The sequence below is a fragment of the Phaenicophaeus curvirostris genome, unplaced genomic scaffold (genome assembly GCF_032191515.1).
Source record: "Phaenicophaeus curvirostris isolate KB17595 unplaced genomic scaffold, BPBGC_Pcur_1.0 scaffold_320, whole genome shotgun sequence".
Taxonomy (NCBI): domain Eukaryota; kingdom Metazoa; phylum Chordata; class Aves; order Cuculiformes; family Cuculidae; genus Phaenicophaeus; species Phaenicophaeus curvirostris.
Window position 1 is genome coordinate 1 of NW_027206925.1, and position 18,940 is coordinate 18,940.

General features: G+C 58.4%; 1 protein-coding gene across 1 annotated transcript in view; it reads right to left on the reverse strand.

Annotated features, from left to right (window-relative positions):
• Positions 1 to 896: 896 nt before the first annotated feature.
• The window catches only part of LOC138734934 (histone-lysine N-methyltransferase 2B-like), a gene marked incomplete at its 3' end in the record, with an annotated part of 42,552 nt that continues 24,508 nt past the window's right edge, over positions 897 to 18,940 (reverse strand). The window contains exons 12-22 of the mRNA XM_069882757.1: positions 18,500 to 18,620; positions 17,827 to 17,922; positions 16,497 to 16,579; positions 13,567 to 13,604; positions 10,610 to 10,680; positions 10,275 to 10,345; positions 9,202 to 9,299; positions 6,997 to 7,134; positions 3,660 to 3,818; positions 2,740 to 2,860; positions 897 to 1,029 (exon numbers count right to left, since the gene is read on the reverse strand). Of these exons, the coding sequence (XP_069738858.1) occupies positions 897 to 1,029; positions 2,740 to 2,860; positions 3,660 to 3,818; positions 6,997 to 7,134; positions 9,202 to 9,299; positions 10,275 to 10,345; positions 10,610 to 10,680; positions 13,567 to 13,604; positions 16,497 to 16,579; positions 17,827 to 17,922; positions 18,500 to 18,620 (1,129 nt within the window). The remainder of the gene's footprint in view (positions 1,030 to 2,739; positions 2,861 to 3,659; positions 3,819 to 6,996; positions 7,135 to 9,201; positions 9,300 to 10,274; positions 10,346 to 10,609; positions 10,681 to 13,566; positions 13,605 to 16,496; positions 16,580 to 17,826; positions 17,923 to 18,499; positions 18,621 to 18,940) is intronic.

The window sequence follows — 18,940 nt, forward strand, 5'->3', positions numbered from 1 at the left end:
GTATGGACCAGTATGGACCGCGGGGGGGGCTGGGAGACACCCTCCCCCCCTCAAAACCCCTCCCAGTAGAAACCAGTATGGACCAGGAGGGACCCACCCCCATCAGCTCCCACCCAGTATAAAGCCCTATAGACCAGTATGGACCAGTATGGACCAGTATAAACCAGTATGGACCAGGAGGGACCCCCATCCTCCAAGCACCCGCCCAGTACAAACCAGTAAGGACCACTGAGCCCAGTAAGAGCCGCCTACTCCTCTCCCAGTGCCTCCCAGTCCCTCCCAGTCCCCCTCAATCCCCTCCCAGTCCCCTCCCAGTCCCTCCCAGTCCCTCCCAGTCCCTCCCAGTCCCTCCCAGTCCCCTCCCAGTCCCTCCCAGTCCCTCCCAGTCCCCTCCCAGTCCCCCCAGTCCCTCCCAGTCCCCTCCCAGTCCCTCCCAGTCCCTCCCAGTCCCTCCCAGTCCCTCCCAGTCCTCTCCCAGTCCCTCCCAGTCCCCTCCCAGTCCCCTCCCAGTCCCCCCCAGTCCCCTCCCAGTCCCCTCCCAGTCCCCCCCAGTCCCCTCCCAGTCCCCCCCCAGTCCCCTCCCAGTCCCTCCCAGTCCCCTCCCAGTCCCTCCCAGTCCCTCCCAGTCCCCTCCAGTCCCTCCCAGTCCCCTCCCAGTCCCCCCCAGTCCCTCCCAGTCCCCCCCAGTCCCTCCCAGTGCCCCCCAATCCCCTCCCAGTGCCCCCCAGTGCCTCCCAGTCCCCCCCAGTGCCCCCCAGTCCCCCCCAGTCCCCCCCCAGTCCCCCCCCAGTCCCCTCCCAGTCCCTCCCAGTCCCCCCCAGTGCCCCCCAGTCCCCCCCAGTCCCCCCCAGTCCCCCCCCAGTCCCCTCCCAGTCCCTCCCAGTCCCCCCCAGTGCCCCCCAGTCCCCCCCAGTCCCCCCCAGTCCCCCCCAGTGCCCCCCAGTACGCACTGGTATCCCACTGGGAAGAGCCGCCCTCCGCTCTCCGACAGCTCCGTGAGGGCCCCGAGGCTGTCGATGCGAATGGACCCTGCGACCCCCCCCCCCCGTCAGCTCCGGGGGGACCCCTAAACCCCCTATAGGAGCCCCAGAGCCCCCCCCAACCCCTATAGGTGCCCCCCAACACCCCCTAGACCCCCTCTAAACCCCCTATAGGTGCCCCAGAGCCCCCCCAAACCCCCTCAACCCCCCTATAGATGCCCCCAAACCTACAAATAGCCCCCCAAAACCCCCTATAGGTGCCCCCAGACCCTCCCATAGCCCCCCCAAACCCCCTATAGGTGCCCCCAAAGCCCCTCCAAACCCCCTATAGGTGCCACCAAGCTCCACTTTCTTCCCCCAACCCCCCTATAGATGCCCTCAAACCCACCCCAGACCCCCCAAACCCCCCTATAGATGCCCTCAAACCCACCCCAGATCCCCCAAACTCCCTATAGATGCTCTCAAACCCCCTAGAGACGCCACCAACCCTCCTATAGATGCCCCCAAACCCCCTTGAGATGCCACCAACCCCTCCAAACCCCCTATAGATGCCCTCAAACCCCCTACAGATGCCTTCAAACCCCCCTTAAGATGCCCCCAACCCCTCCAAACCCTCTACAGATGCCCTCAAACCCCCTATAGGTGCCCTTAAACCCCCTATAGATGCCTTCAAACCCCCCTTGAGATGCCCCCAACTCCTCCAACCCCCTATAGATGCCCTCCAACCCCCTACAGATACCCTTAAACCCCCTATAGGTGCCCTCAAACCCCCTATAGATGCCCCCAACCCCTCATTTCTCCCCCCAATCCCCCCCGAGATGCCCCCAAACCCCCTTGAGATGCCCCCAACCCCTCCAAACCCTCTACAGATGCCCTCAAACCCCCTATAGGTGCCCTTAAACCCCCTATAGATGCCTTCCACGCCCCCTTAAGATGCCCCCAACCCCTCCAAACCCTCTACAGATGCCCTCAAACCCCCTATAGGTGCCCTTAAACCCCCTATAGGTGCCCCCAAACCCCCTACAGATGCCCCCAACCCCTCCAAACCCCCTACACATACCCTCAAAGCCCCTATAGGTGCCCTCAAACCCCCCTACAGATACCACCAACCCCTCCAAACCCCCTATAGATGCCCTCAAACCCCCTATAGATGCCCTTAAACCCCCTGTAGATGCCTTCAAACCCCCTATAGACGCCTTCAAACCCCCTATAGGTGCCCTCAAACCCCTATAGATGCCCCCAACCCCTCATTTCTCCCCCCAGATGCCCCCAAACCCCTTTGAGATGCCACCAACCCCTCCAATCCCCCTATAGATGCCCTCAAACCCCCTACAGATACCCTCAAACCCCCTATAGGTGCCTTCAAACCCCCTTGAGATGCCACCAACCCCTCCAAACCCCCTAGAGATGCCCTCAAACCCCCTATAGATACCCCCAAACCCCCTAGAGATGCCCCTACCCCTCCAAACCCCCTCTAGATGCCCTCAAACCCCCTATAGGTGCCCTCAAACCCCCTTAAGATACCACCAACCCTTCCAACCCCCCTATAGATGCCCCCAAACCCTCTATAGACGCCCTCAAACCCCCTATAGGTGCCCTCAAACCCCCTAGAGATGCCCCCAACCCCTCATTTTCCCCCCCAATCCCCCCCTAGATGCCTCCAAACCCCCTTGAGATGCCCTCAACCCCTCCAAACCCCCTACAGATGCCACCAACCCCCCTCTATAGGCGCCCCCCTATAGGTCCCCCCCCCTCTCACCGATCATGACGCTGACGGCCTCGGGCTCGAGGCCCCCCAGGAACTTGCGCTTGAGGCTGATCCCCCCGAAATCCACCAGGACGCGGCGCAGGACGGCGAAGTCCTCGTCCCCCACCAGCTCCTGGTGCCACCGCGGGGACAGAGGCTCAGGAGGACCCCGAGGACCCCAAAATCCCAACCAAGCCACCCAAAAAAAGAGGTCAGAACCCCCCAAAAATCCCACCCCGTGGACCCCAAACCCCCTCCCAGCACCCCTGGGAGCTGAGGAACCCAAGGAACCCGACGTCCTCATGGGTTCCCACCACCTCAACCTTCTCCCAGAGGTTCCCTGGAGCCTCAAACTCCTCCCTATGGACCCCAAATCCCACCCCATGGACCCCAAATCCCACCCCATGGACCCCAAACCTCCTCCCAGCACCCCTGGGAGCTCAGGAACCCAAGGAACCCGACGTCCTCATGGGTTCCCACCACCTCAACCTTCTCCCAGAGGTTCCCTGGAGCCTCAAACTCCTCCCTATGGACCCCAAATCCCACCCCATGGACCCCAAATCCCACCCCATGGACCCCAAACCTCCTCCCACCACCCCTGGGAGCTCAGGAACCCAAGGAACCCGACGTCCTCATGGGTTCCCACCACCTCAACCTTCTCCCAGAGGTTCCCTGGAGCCTCAAACTCCTCCGTATGGATCTTAAACCCTCCCTATGGACCCCAAATCCCACCCCATGGATCTCAAATCCCACCCCATGGACCCCTGGGAGCTGAGGAACCCAAGGAACCCGACGTCCTCATGGGTTCCCACCGCCCCAACCTTCTCCCAGAGGTTCCCTGGAGCCTCAAACTCCTCCCTATGGATCTTAAACGCTCCCTATGGACCCCAAATCCCACCCCATGGCCCCCAGACCCCCCCCAGAGTCCTCACGGTGCCATCGAGGAGGCGGGTGTGGCGGTGGCAGAAGACCTTCTTGTCCTTCTGGAAGGCGGCGCGGCGCCTCCGGGCGCACATGAAGTGATAGTTGGCCAGGCAGGCGGCCAAGCAGCAGCCGACGGTGGCCCCGGGGCGGCCGCAGAGCTCGCAGCGCTGGGACACGGGGACACGGGGGTCACCGGGGGGGGACAGGGTCGGGGGGACAGGGGGGACACCCCGGAACCAGCCCGGACGCAGAAGAAAGGGAGTTGGAGGGGTTGGACGGGAAAAAAAGGGGGAATTGAGAGAGAAAATGGGGAAATTTGGAGCAAAATGGGGAAATTTGGAGGGAAAAAGGGGAAATTTGGAGAGAAAATGTGGAAATTTGGAGCAAAATGTGAAAATTTGGAGAGAAAAAAGGGAATTTGGAGACAAAATGTGGAAATTTGGAGAGAAAAAGGGGGAATTTGGAGAAAAATGTGGGAATTTGGAGAGGAAATGTGGAAATTTGGAGCAAAATGTGAAAATTTGGAGAGAAAAAAGGGAATTTGGAGACAAAATGTGGAAATTTGGAGAGAAAAAGGGGGAATTTGGAGAAAAATGTGGGAATTTGGAGAGGAAATGTGGAAATTTGGAGCAAAATGTGAAAATTTGGAGAGAAAAAGGGGGAATTTGGAGAGAAAATGTGGAAATTTGGAGCAAAATGTGGAAATTTGGAGAGAAAAAGGGGGAATTTGGAGAAAAAATGTGGGAATTTGGAGAGAAAAAGGGGGAATTTGGAGAGAAAAGGGGAAATTTGGAGAGAAAATGTGGGAATTTGGAGAGAAAATGTAGGAATTTGGAGAGAAAATGTGGAAATTTGGAGCAAAATGTGGGAATTTGGAGAGAAAATGGGGAAATTTGGAGCAAAATGTGGGAATTTGGAGAGAAAAAGGGGGAATTTGGAGAGAAAATGTGGAAATTTGGAGAGAAAATGTGGAAATTTGGAGAGAAAAGGGGAAATTTGGAGAGGAAATGGGGAATTTGGAGAAAAAAGGGGGAATTTGGAGAGAAAAAGGGGGAATTTGGAGAGAAAAGGGGGAATTTGGAGAAAAAAGAGGAAGTTTGGAGAGAAAATGTGGAAATTTGGAGCAAAATGTGGAAATTTGGAGAGAAAATGTGAAAATTTGGAGAGAAAAAGGGGGAATTTGGAGAAAAATGTGGAAATTGGAGAGAAAATGTGGGAATTTGGAGCAAAATGTGGGAATTTGGAGAGAAAAAGGGGACACAGTGACCCACAGCGACCCATATGGACCTATAGAGACCCCACAGAGACCCCACAGAGACCCCATAGAGACCCCACAGAGACCCCACAGAGACCCCACAGAGACCCCACAGAGACCCCATAGAGACCCCATAGAGACCCCACAGAGACCCCACAGAGACCCCATAGAGACCCCATAGACCCCATAGAGACCCCATAGAGACCCCACAGAGACCCCACAGAGACCCCCTAGAGACCCCACAGAGACCCCATAGAGACCCCATAGAGACCCCACAGAGACCCCATAGAGACCCCATAGAGACCCCATAGAGACCCCATAGAGACCCCACAGAGACCCCCTAGAGACCCATAAAGACCCCATAGAGACCCCATAGAGACCCCACAGAGACCCCACAGAGACCCCACAGAGACCCCCTAGAGACCCCACAGAGACCCCATAGAGACCCCACAGAGACCCCATAGAGACCCCACAGAGACCCCATAGAGCCCCCACAGAGACCCCACAGAGACCCCCTAGAGACCCATAAAGACCCCATAGAGACCCCATAGAGACCCCACAGAGACCCCACAGAGACCCCATAGAGACCCCACAGAGACCCCATAGAGACCCCACAGAGACCCCATAGACCCCATAGAGACCCCATAGAGACCCCACAGAGACCCCATAGAGACCCCATAGAGCCCCACAGAGACCCCACAGAGACCCCATAGAGACCCCATAGAGCCCCACAGAGACCCCATAGAGACCCCACAGAGACCCCACAGAGACCCCATAGACCCCATAGAGACCCCACAGAGACCCCATAGAGCCCCCACAGAGACCCCACAGAGACCCCACAGAGACCCCATAGAGACCCCATAGAGCCCCACAGAGACCCCATAGAGACCCCACAGAGACCCCACAGAGACCCCATAGACCCCATAGAGACCCCACAGAGACCCCACAGAGACCCCATAGAGACCCCACAGAGACCCCATAGAGACCCCATAGAGCCCCCACAGAGACCCCACAGAGACCCCATAGAGACCCCATAGAGCCCCCACAGAGACCCCACAGAGACCCCACAGAGACCCCATAGAGACCCCATAGAGACCCCACAGAGACCCCACAGAGACCCCACAGAGACCCCATAGAGACCCCATAGAGCCCCACAGAGACCCCACAGAGACCCCATAGAGCCCCCACAGAGACCCCACAGAGACCCCATAGAGACCCCATAGGGCCCCACAGCGCCTCTTTAACCCCTTCAGTGCCAGCAACTCCCCTATAGCTGCCCCATAGCCCCCTCCCCAGCCCCATAGCCCCCTCCTCTGCCCCATAGCCCCCCCCCCTGCCCCATAGCGGCCCCCCCAGCCCCATAGCCCCCTCCCCAGCCCCATAGATCCCTCCCTAGCCCCATAGCTGGATCCCAAACACCTCTAGGTGCCTCTTTAACCCCTTCAATGCCAGCAACTCCCCTATAGCTGCCCCATAGCCCCCTCCCCAGCCCCATAGCCCCCTCCCCAGCCCCATAGCCGCCCCATAGCCCCCTCCCCAGCCCCATAGATCCCTCCCCAGCCCCATAGCCCCCTCCCCAGCCCCATAGCCCCCTCCCCAGCCCCCTCCCCAGCCCCATAGCCCCCTCCCCAGCCCCATAGATCCCTCCCCAGCCCCATAGCTGGATCCCAAACACCTCTAGGTACCTCTTTAACCCCTTCAGTGCCAGCAACTCCCCTATAGCTGCCCCATAGCCCCCTCCCCAGCCCCATAGCCCCCTCCCCAGCCCCATAGCTGGATCCCAAACACCTCTAGGTGCCTCTTTAACCCCTTCAATGCCAGCAACTCCCCTATAGCTGCCCCATAGCCCCCTCCCCAGCCCCATAGCCCCCTCCTCTGCCCCCCAGCCCCCTCCCCAGCCCCATAGCTGCCCCATAGCCCCCTCCCCAGCCCCATAGCCCCCTCCCCAGCCCCATAGCTGGATCCCAAACACCTCTAGGTGCCTCTTTAACCCCTTCAGTGCCAGCAACTCCCCTATAGCTGCCCCCCAGCCCCCTCCCCAGCCCCATAGCGGCCCCCCCAGCCCCACAGCGGCCCCCCCAGCCCCACACCATCTGGCGGCCGCGGGCGACGGCGGCGTGGACGTTGCGGAGGGTCCCGTCGTCCTCCTCGAAGACCTCGGCCGACCAGAGGGCGCAGTTGACGTGGGCCCATTCGTTCTGGCCCAGGTAGAGCAGCCGCCCCGCCTCCTGCCACCCAGACGGACCCATAGGGGACCCATAGGGACCCACAGGGACCCATAGGGGACCCATAGGGACCCACAGGGACCCACAGGGACCCACAGGGACTCATAGGGACACATAGGGAGCCATAGGGAGCCATAGGGAGCCATAGGGAGCCATAGAGACCCATAGGGACACATAGGGACCCCATAGAGACCCCATAGAGACCCATAGAGACCTCACAGCAACCCAGAGGGACCCATAGGGACCCATAGGGACCCACAGGGAGCCATAGGGACACATAGGGACCCATAGGGAGCCATAGGGAGCCATAGGGACACATAGGGAGCCATAGGGAGCCATAGAGACACATAGGGAGCCATAGGGAAACATAGGGACCCATAGGGACCCCACAGAGACCCCACAGGGACCCATAGAGACCCCACAGAGACCCCACAGACACCCCATAGAGACGCCACAGAGACCCCATAGAGACCCATAGAGACACATAGGGATCCATAGGGACCCATAGAGACCCCATAGAGACACATAGAGACCCCATAGAGCCCCACAGAGACCCATATGGACCCCATAGACACCCCTAGAGAGCCATAGAGACCCCTAGGGATCCATAGAGACCCATAGGGATCCATAGGGACCCATAGAGACCCCATAGTGACCCATAGTGACCCATAGGGACCCACAGAGACACATAGGGACCCATAGACACCCATAGACACCCACAGAGACACATAGGGACCCCATAGAGACCCCATAGGGACCCCATAGAGACCCCATAGAGACACATAGGGACCCCATAGAGACCCATAGGGACCCATAGGGACCCATAGAGACACTTAGGAACCCACAGCGACCCATAGGGACCCCATAGAGACCTCACAGCAACCCAGAGGGACCCGTAGAGACTTACAGGGACCCCACAGAGACCCATAGGGACATATAGGGACCCATAGAGACCCCATAGAGACACACAGGGACCCATAGAGACCCATAGAGACACATAGGGATCCATAGGGACGCATAGAGACCCTTAGAGACCCCATACACACCCCCATAGGGACCCATAGAGACCCATAGAGACCCACAGGGACCCACAGCAACCCATAGAGACCCCATAGACCCCATAGACCCCATAGAGACCCATAGAGACCCATAGAGACCCCATAGAGACCCACAGGGACCCATAGAGACCCCGCAGGGATCCATAGAGACCCCATAGGGACCCACTGGGACCCATAGAGACCCCATAGATCCCAGCCCCCACCACCTAAGAGCACCTTAACCCCCCATAGGTGCCCCCCAGTCCCTTATAGGTGACTCCTAAGCCCCCATAGGTGCCCCCTAACCCCCCATAAGTGCTCCCTAACCCCCCATAGGAGCCCCTCAACCCCTCCAATCCCCCCTAGAAGCCCCCTAGACCCCATAGGAGCCCCCTAACCCCCTATAGGAGCCCCCTAACCCCCAATAGGAGCCCCTCAGCCCCCACAGATGCTCCCCAAAACCCCATAGGAGCCCCCCAACACCCTATAGGAGCCCCCTAACCCCCCATAGGAACCCCCAAACCCACCATAGCAGCCCCCCCCATCCCCTATAGGAGCTCCCCCATCCCCTATAAGAGCCCAATAACCCCCATAGGTGCCCCCCATCCCCCATAGGTGCCCCCCCATCCCCTATAGGAGCCCCTAACCCCCCATGGGATCCCCCTAACCCCCCATAGGGGCCCCCCAGACCCCATAGGAGGCCCCCTAGCCCCCCATAGGAGCCCCTCCAGCCCCTCCAGGTGCCCCCCGACCACCCATAGGAGCCCCCCAGCCCCCTACAGGTGACTCCTACGCCCCTATAGGTGACTCTCAGCCGCAATAGGAGCCCCCTAACCCCCCATAGGAGACACCCAGCCCCTATAGGAGCCCCCTAACCCCCCATAGGAGCCCCCAAAACCCCATAGGAGCCCCTCAGCCCCCCATAGGAGCCCCATAACCCCTAATAGGAGCCCCCTAACCCCCCCCAAACCCCCCATAGGGGCCCCCCAGCCCCTATAGGTGCCCCCCAGCCCCTATAGGAGCCCGTTCTCACCTGGGGGGGCGCGTCCCCGCGCTGCAGGCAGAGCACACAGAGCCGCTCGTCCCCCCCGAACCCCGCGCCCGGCGGCCCCACAGCCTCCTCGGCCTCGTCTGGGGGGCACAGACCCAGAGAGACCCCATAGCGACCCCATAGGGACCCATAGGGACCCATAGCGACCCCATAGGGACCCCATAGGGACCCATAGGGACCCCATAGCGACCCCATAGGAACCCCATAGGGACCCATAGGGACCCCATAGCGACCCCATAGGAACCCCATAGGGACCCATAGGGACCCATAGGGATGCAAAGGGACCCATAGGGACCCCATAGCGACCCCATAGGGACCCCATAGGGACCCCACAGAGACCCCACAGAGACCCCATAGAGACCCCATAGAGACCCCACAGAGACCCCACAGAGACCCCACAGAGACCCATAGAGACCCCATAGAGACCCCACAGAGACCCCACAGAGACCCATAGAGACCCCATAGAGACCCCATAGAGACCCCAGAGACCCCATAGAGACCCCAGAGACCCCATAGAGACCCCACAGAGACCCCACAGAGACCCCACAGAGACCCCATAGAGACCCCACAGAGACCCCATAGAGACCCCATAGAGACCCCATAGAGACCCCATAGAGACCCCACAGAGACCCCATAGAGACCCCATAGAGATGCATAGGGACCCACAGAGACCCCACAGAGACCCCATAGGGACCCATAGGAACCCCAAAGAGACTCATAGAGACCCCATAGAGCCCTATAGAGACCCATAGAGACCCCACAGAGACCCCACAGAGACCCCTGGAGACCTCAAAGAGACCCCATAGAGACCCCATAGAGACCCCATAGAGAACCCATAAAGACCCCACAGAGACCCATAGAGACCCATAGAGACCCTATAGAGACCCCAGAGACCCATAGAGACCCCATAGAGACCCCACAGAGACCCCACAGAGACCTATAAAGACCCACAGAGACCCCATAGAGACCCCACAGAGACCCCATAGAGACCCCATAGAGCCCCATAGGGACCCATAGAGCCCCCTTATGGCCCCACAGCCCCCCCCAGTTCTCACCGTGGGGCAGGGGGGGCTCCGGGCGCCCCTGGGCGTACGTGTGGTCGGGGGTGGGGGGGGGCAGCACCCCGCTATGGGGAGAGAAAAAGGGGCGGGGGGTGTCCCCATCAGCCCCCTCACCCCCAAATACCCCCGAAGACCCCCCAAAATACCCCTAGACCCCCTCTAAACCCCCCCAAATACCCCCAAGACCCCCCCCAAGCCCCCCCCCGAGCCCCCCAAACCCCAAATACCCCCCCGAATCCCCCCTAAATCCCCTCAAATCCCCCCCAAATCCCTCAAAATCGGGGTGTCCCCCCCAAATTTGGGGTCTCACCCCCACCCCCCAGACTCACCCGCCCCCCCATCGTGGGCGCCACAGTTCGGGGTCCTCAGCGTTGAACCAGGGGAAAGTGACCCCCATGAGCTGAAGAAAGGGGGTCAGTGCCCCACAGCGACCCATAGGGACCCCATAGGGACCCCATAGGGACCCCATAGGGACCCCATAGGGACACAGAGGGACACAGAGGGACACATAGAGACCCCATAGAGCCCCACAGGGACCCACAGAGACCCCACAGAGACTCATAGAGACCCCAAAGAGACCTCATAGGGACCTATAGAGACCCCACAGAGACCCCATACGGACCCCATAGGGACCCACAGAGACCCCATAGAGACGACATAGGGACACACAGAAACCCATAGGGACCCATAGAGACCCCATAGGGACCCCATAGAGACCCCATAGAGACCGATAGGGACCCCATAGAGACCCCATAAAGACCCATAAGGACCCCATAGAGACCCCATAGAGACCCCATAGAGACCCCACAAAGACCCACAGAGACCCCACAGAGACCCCACAGAGACCCCATAGAGACCCCACAGAGACCCCATAGAGACCCATAGAGACCCATAGAGACCCCATAGAGACCCCATAGAGACCCCATAGAGACCCCACAGAGACCCATAGAGACCCCATAGAGACCCCATAGAGACCCCATAGAGACCCCACAGAGACCCACAGAGACCCCACAGAGACCCATAGAGACCCCATAGAGACCCCATAGAGACCCCATAGAGACCCCACAGAGACCCCACAGAGACCCCATAGAGACCCCACAAAGACCCACAGAGACCCCACAGAGACCCCATAGAGACCCCACAGAGACCCCACAGAGACCCCACAGAGACCCATAGAGACCCCATAGAGACCCCACAGAGACCCACAGAGACCCCACAGAGACCCATAGAGACCCCATAGAGACCCCACAGAGACCCCATAGAGACCCATAGAGACCCCACAGAGACCCCACAGAGACCCCTAGAGACCCCACAGAGACCCCATAGAGACCCCACAGAGACCCCACAGGGACCCCACAGAGACCCCACAGAGACCCCATAGAGACCCCACAGAGACCCCATAGAGACCCCACAGAGACCCACAGAGACCCCATAGAGACCCCACAGAGACCCCACAGAGACCCCACAGAGACCCCATAGAGACCCCACAGAGACCCCACAGAGACCCCATAGAGACCCCACAGAGACCCCACAGAGACCCCACAGAGACCCCATAGAGACCCCACAGAGACCCCACAGAGACCCCACAAAGACCCCACAGAGACCCCATAGAGACCCCACAGAGACCCCACAGAGACCCCATAGAGACCCCACAGAGACCCCACAGAGACCCCACAAAGACCCACAGAGACCCCACAAAGACCCACAGAGACCCCATAGAGACCCCATAGAGACCCCACAGAGACCCCATAGAGACCCCACAGAGACCCCACAGAGACCCCATAGAGACCCCACAGAGACCCCACAGAGACCCCACAAAGACCCACAGAGACCCCACAGAGACCCATAGGGACCCATAGAGACCCCACAGAGACCCCACAGAGACCCCACAGAGACCCCACAGAGACCCCACAAAGACCCCACAGAGACCCCACAGAGACCCCACAGAGACCCCAGAGAGACCCCATAGAGACCCCACAGAGACCCATAGGGACCCATAGAGACCCCACAGAGACCCCACAGAGACCCCACAGAGACCCCACAGAGACCCCATAGAGACCCCATAGAAACCCCACAGAGACCCCACAGAGACCCCACAGAGACCCATAGGGACCCATAAAGACCCCATAGAGACCCCATAGAGACCCCACAGAGACCCCATAGAGACCCCACAGAGACCCACAGAGACCCCACAGAGACCCCACAGAGACCCCACAGAGACCCCACAGAGACCCCATAGAGACCCCACAGAGACCCCACAGAGACCCCACAGAGACCCATAGAGACCCCACAGAGACCCCACAGAGACCCCACAGAGACCCCATAGAGACCCCACAGAGACCCCACAGAGACCCCAGAGAGACCCCACAAAGACCCACAGAGACCCCATAGAGACCCCATAGAGACCCCACAGAGACCCATAGGGACCCATAGAGACCCCACAGAGACCCCACAGAGACCCCACAGAGACCCCACAAAGACCCCACAGAGACCCCACAGAGACCCCACAGAGACCCCAGAGAGACCCCACAAAGACCCCACAGAGACCCCATAGAGACCCCACAGAGACCCATAGGGACCCATAGAGACCCCACAGAGACCCCACAGAGACCCCACAGAGACCCCATAGAGACCCCATAGAAACCCCACAGAGACCCCACAGAGACCCCACAGAGACCCATAGGGACCCATAAAGACCCCATAGAGACCCCATAGAGACCCCACAGAGACCCCATAGAGACCCCACAGAGACCCACAGAGACCCCACAGAGACCCCACAGAGACCCCACAGAGACCCCACAGAGACCCCATAGAGACCCCACAGAGACCCCACAGAGACCCCACAGAGACCCATAGAGACCCCACAGAGACCCCACAGAGACCCCACAGAGACCCCACAGAGACCCCACAGAGACCCATAGAGACCCCACAGAGACCCCATAGAGACCCCATAGAGACCCCTAGAGACCCCACAGAGACCCCATAGAGACCCCATAGAGACCCCACAGAGACCCCACAGAGACCCCACAGAGACCCCATAGAGACCCCACAGAGACCCCATAGAGACCCCACAGAGACCCCACAGAGACCCCATAGAGACCCCATAGAGACCCCACAGAGACCCCATAGAGACCCCACAGAGACCCCACAGAGACCCCACAGAGACCCCATAGAGACCCCACAGAGCCCCATAGGGACCCATAGAGACCTATAGAGACCCCATAGAGCCCCATAGAGACCCCATAGAGACCCATAGGGCCCATATAGCCCCATAGGGCCCCCTCACCTGGATGAAGAGCTGCCGGGCGCCCCCCTCGGGGGGGTCTCTCCCCGCCCCCCCCCGCAGCAGAACCCCCACCACATCCTCGCTGAACTCCTCCTACCACACGCCCCCCCCCCCCCCAAAAAAAATATGTGGGTCCTCCTGCCCCATAGATCCCCCTCCCATAGGCCCCATACGGCCCCCCCACCCCAAATCCCCCCCCCAGACCCCAAACTCCTTATTTAAAGGAGTTTAGGAGCCCCTAAACCCCCCATTTACCCCCCAAAATCCCCATTTACCCCCCCAAAACCCCCATTTACCCCCCAGACTCCCCATTTAGCCCCCAAACCCCCCATTTACACCCCAAAATCCCCATTTACCCCCCGAAACCCCCATTTACCCCCCAGACTCCCCATTTACCCCCCAAAACCCCCATTTACCCCCCAAACTCCCCATTTACCCCCCAAAATCCCCCATTTACCCTCCTGAAATCCCCATTTACCCCCCCCAAAACCCCCATTTACCCCCCAAACTCCCCATTTACCCCCCCAAAACCCCCATTTAACCCCAAAACCCCCATTTACCCCCCAAACTCCCCATTTACCCCCAAAACCCCCATTTAACCCCCAAACCCCCCATTTACCCCCCCAAAATCCCCATTTACCCCCCAAACTCCCCATTTACCCCCCAAAACCCCCATTTACCCCCCGAAATCCCCATTTACCCCCCAAAACCCCCATTTACCCCCCCAAAACCCCCATTTAACCCCCCAAACCCCCATTAATCCCCCTGAAACCCCCATTTACCCCCCAAAAACCCCCATTTACCCCAAAACCCCCATTTACCCCCCCAAAATCCCCATTTACCCCAAAACCCCCATTTACCCCCCCAAAACCCCCATTAACCCCCCCCCGAAACCCCCATTTACCCCCCAAAATCCCCATTAACCCCCCCAAACCCCCCATTTACCCCCCCAAACTCCCCATTTACCCCCCAAAACCCCCATTTACCCCCCTGAAATCCCCATTTACCCCCCAAACCCCCCATTGACCCCCCAAACTCCCCATTTACCCCCCAAAACCCCCATTTACCCCCCCGAAACCCCCATTTCCCCCCCCGAAACCCCCATTTACGCCCCCAAAACCCCCATTTACCCCCCAAAACCCCCATTTACCCCCCCAAAATCCTAATTTAAGCCCCTCACCACGGAGCCGTAGTTGCCGTTCTCCACGAGGGCCCCGATGGCCCCGAGGTCGCAGGGTCCTGGGTGCCCCTTGACCCCCCCGGGGGGACACTGGGAGGAGAAGGGGGGGTGGGGGTTCAGCACGGCGAGGACCCCCCCTCCCAGCCCAGAAACACACCCCAAAACCACTCAAAACGCCCCTAAAACGCACAAAACACCCTCCAAAACACCCAAAATGCCCCCAAAACACCCCAAATGGCCCTAAAATGCCCTCAAAACACCCCAAACAGCCTCAAAACACCCCAAACAGCCTCAAAATGACCCAAAAAACACCCCACACGCCCCCAAAACACCCAAAATGCCCCTAAAAACACCCCAAACACCCTCAAAAACACCCCAAACACCCTCAAAACACCCCAAAACACCCAAAATACCCTCTAAATGCCTCAAAAAACACCCCAAACGCCCCAAAACACCCAAAATGCCCCTAAAAAGACCCCAAACGCCCTCAAAACACCCCAAAACACCCAAAATACCCTCAAAATGACCCAAAAAACACCCCAAACACTCTCAAATCACCCCAAAACACACAAAATACCCTCAAAATGCCTCAAAAAACACCCCAAACGCCTCCAAACCCCCCAAAACTCCCTCAAAATGCCTCAAAAACACCCCAAATGCCCCCAAAACACCCCAAATGCCCCCAAAACACCCCAAACACCCTCAAAACACCCCAAAACACCCTAAAACACCCTCAAAATGACGCAAAAAACACCCCAAACTCCCTCAAAACACCCCAAAACACCCCAAAACACCCTCTAAATGCCTCTAAAACCACCCCAAACGCCCCCAAAACACCCAAAATGCCCCTAAAAACACCCCAAACACCCTCAAAACACCCCAAAACACCCAAAACACCCTCAAAATGCCTTAAAAAACACCCTCAAAACCCCCAAAACACCCAAAACACCCTCACAATGCACCAAAATCACCCTAAACACCCCCAAAACACCCAAAACGCTCCTAAAAACACCCCAAACACCCTCAAAACACCCCAAAACACCCTCAAAATGCCTCAAAAAACACCCCAAATGCCCTCAAAACACCCAAAATGCCCCTAAAAACACCCCAAACACCCTCAAAACACCCCAAAACACCCAAAACACCCTCTAAATGCCTCAAAAACTACCCCAAACGCCCCCAAAACACCCTGAAAACACCCAAAACCACCTAAAAATATCTGAAAAATGCTCAAAATGTACTGAAAATGCCAAAAAACCCAGCAAAAATGTCCCCAAAACCACAAAAAGACACACAAACCCACCCCGAAAACACCAAAAAACACCCCAAAACCACAAAAAACACCCCAAAAACACCAAAAAACACCCAAAATATCAAAAAAAAAGGCAGAAAAACCCAGAAAAAAACATAAAAAACACCAAAAAACACCCCAAATGTCCAAAAAACTGAAAAAAACCCCAGAAAAAACACCAAAAACACAAAAAAACACCCTAAAAACACCCTTAAAATCTTCCTGGGGGTCCAAACCCCCCATAAGTGACCCCCCCCAGCCCCATAAGTGACCCCCCCAGCCCCATAAGTGACCCCCCTGCCCCATAAGTGACCCCCCAGCCCCATAAGTGACCCCCTGGCCCCATAAGTGACGACCCCCCAGCCCCATAAGTGACCCCCCAGCCCCGTAAGTGACCCCCCAGCCCCATAAGTGACTCCTCCAGCCCCATAGGTGACCCCCCCCCCGCCCCATAGGTACCTGGGGGCAGCGTAGGAGGTCGGCGCCGTGGGGCGAGCGCAGGAGCCCCCCAAGGACCCGCGAGAGGAGCCCCGAGAGAGGCTCTAGGGACAGAGAGACCCATAGCGACCTCATAGGGACCCATAGAAACCATAGGGACCCATAGGGACCCATAGGGACCCATAGAAACCATAGGGACCCCATAGGGACCATAGAGACCCCATAGAGACCCCATAGAGCCCCATAGAGACCCCACAGAGACCCATAGAGACCCCACAGGGACACATAGAGACCCCATAGAGCCCCACAGGGACCCACAGAGACCCCATAGAGACCCCATAGAGACCCCAAAGACACCTCATAGGGACCTATAGAGACCCATACAGCCCCACAGAGACCCATACGGACCCCATAGGGACCCACAGAGACCCCATAGAGACGACATAGGGACACACAGAAACCCATAGGGACACATAGAGACCCCATAGGGACCCATAGAAACCCATAGGGACACATAGAGACCCCATAGGGACCCCATAGAGACCCCATAAAGACCCATAAGGACCCCATAGAAACCCCACAGAGACCCCACAGAGACCCCATAGAGACCCCATAGAGACCCCATAGAGACCCCACAGAGACCCCATAGAGACCCCACAGAGACCCCATAGAAACCCCACAGAGACCCCACAGAGACCCCATAGAGACCCCATAGAGACCCCACAGAGACCCCACAGAGACCCCACAGAGACCCCAAAGAGACCCCAAAGAGACCCCACAGAGACCCCATAGAGACCCCAAAGAGACCCACAGAGACCCCATAGAGACCCCACAGAGACCCCACAGAGACCCCACAGAGACCCCATAGAGACCCCAAAGAGACCCCACAGAGACCCCATAGAGACCCCACAGAGACCCCAAAGAGACCCACAGAGACCCCACAGAGACCCCACAGAGACCCCACAGAGACCCCATAGAGACCCCATAGAGACCCATAGAGACCCCACAGAGACCCCACAGAGACCCCATAGAGACCCCACAGAGACCCCACAGAGACCCCACAGAGACCCATAGAGACCCCATAGAGCCCTATAGACCCCATAAAGACCCCGCAGAGACCCCACAGAGATCCCATAGAGCCCTATAGACCCCATAGAGACCCCATAGGGACCCCATAGAGACCCCATAGAGCCCTATAGACCCCATAGAGACCCCATAGGGACCCCATAGAGACCCCATAGAGCCCTATAGACCCCATAGAGACCCCACAGAGCCCCATAGAGACCCCACAGAGACCCCACAGACCCCATAGAGCCCCTATAGAGCCCCCATAGGCCCCACCCCCCCTCACCTGTGGGGCGGCCGCACTGGGGGCAGGGGGGGGGCTCCCCCCCGTCTTCCTCCTCCTGTTTCACCCCCCAACAGGCGCATGTGGGGCAGAAAGACCCTGGGGAGGGGGGTAAAGAGCTGTTATTGCCCCCCCCTTATTGCCCCATAACCCCCCTTTTATTGACCCATAACCCCCCTTTATTGCCCCAGAACCCCCTTTTATTGCCTCATAAACCCCTTTATTGCCCCTAAATGCCCCTTTATTGCCCCATAAACCCCTTTTATTGCCCCATAAACCCCCTTTTATTGCCCCATAAACCCTCTTATTGCCCCATAACCCCCTTTATTGCCCCTAAATGCCCCTTTATTGCCCCATAACCCCCTTTTATTGCCCCATAAACCCCCTTTATTGCCCCATAACCCCCTTTAATTGCCCCATAACCCCCCTTTATTGCCCCATAAACCCCTTTTATTGCCCCCCAAACCCCTTTATTACCCCCAAAACCCCTTTTATTGACCCATAACCTCCTTTTATTGTCCCATAAATCCCTTTACTGCCCCCCAAACCCCCCTTATTGCCCCTAAACCCCCTTTATTGCCCCATAACCCCCTTTATTGCCCCATAACCCCAATTTATTGCCCCATAACCCCCCTATTTTGCCCCCCACCCCCCCTTTTTTTGCCCCCCCCCTCACCGTGGCGTCTCCGTCGGGCGCAGGGGGGGCAGAGCCCGTCCTGGGGGGCCCATTCGGGGTCCCCCCCCGCCCCCCCCGGGATGGCCCCGCAGCCCCCGCAGCGCGAGCAGCCCCAGCAGAGCTGGGGGGGCAGAAACGGGGGGTCAGGGGGCAATAAAGGGGGGTCAGGGGGCAATAAAAGGGGTTTATGGGGCAATAAAAGGGGTTTGGGGGGCAATAAAGGGGGGTTATGGAGCAATAAAAGGGGTTTATGGGGCAATTAAAGGGGGTTATGGAGCAATAAAGGGGGGTTATGGGGCAATAAAAGGGGGTTATGGGGCAATAAAGGGGGTTGGGGGCAATAAATGGGGTTTATGGGGCAATAAAAGGGGGTTATGGGGCAATAAAGGGGGGTTATGGGGCAATAAAGGGGGTTTAGGGGTAATAAAGGGGGGTTATGGG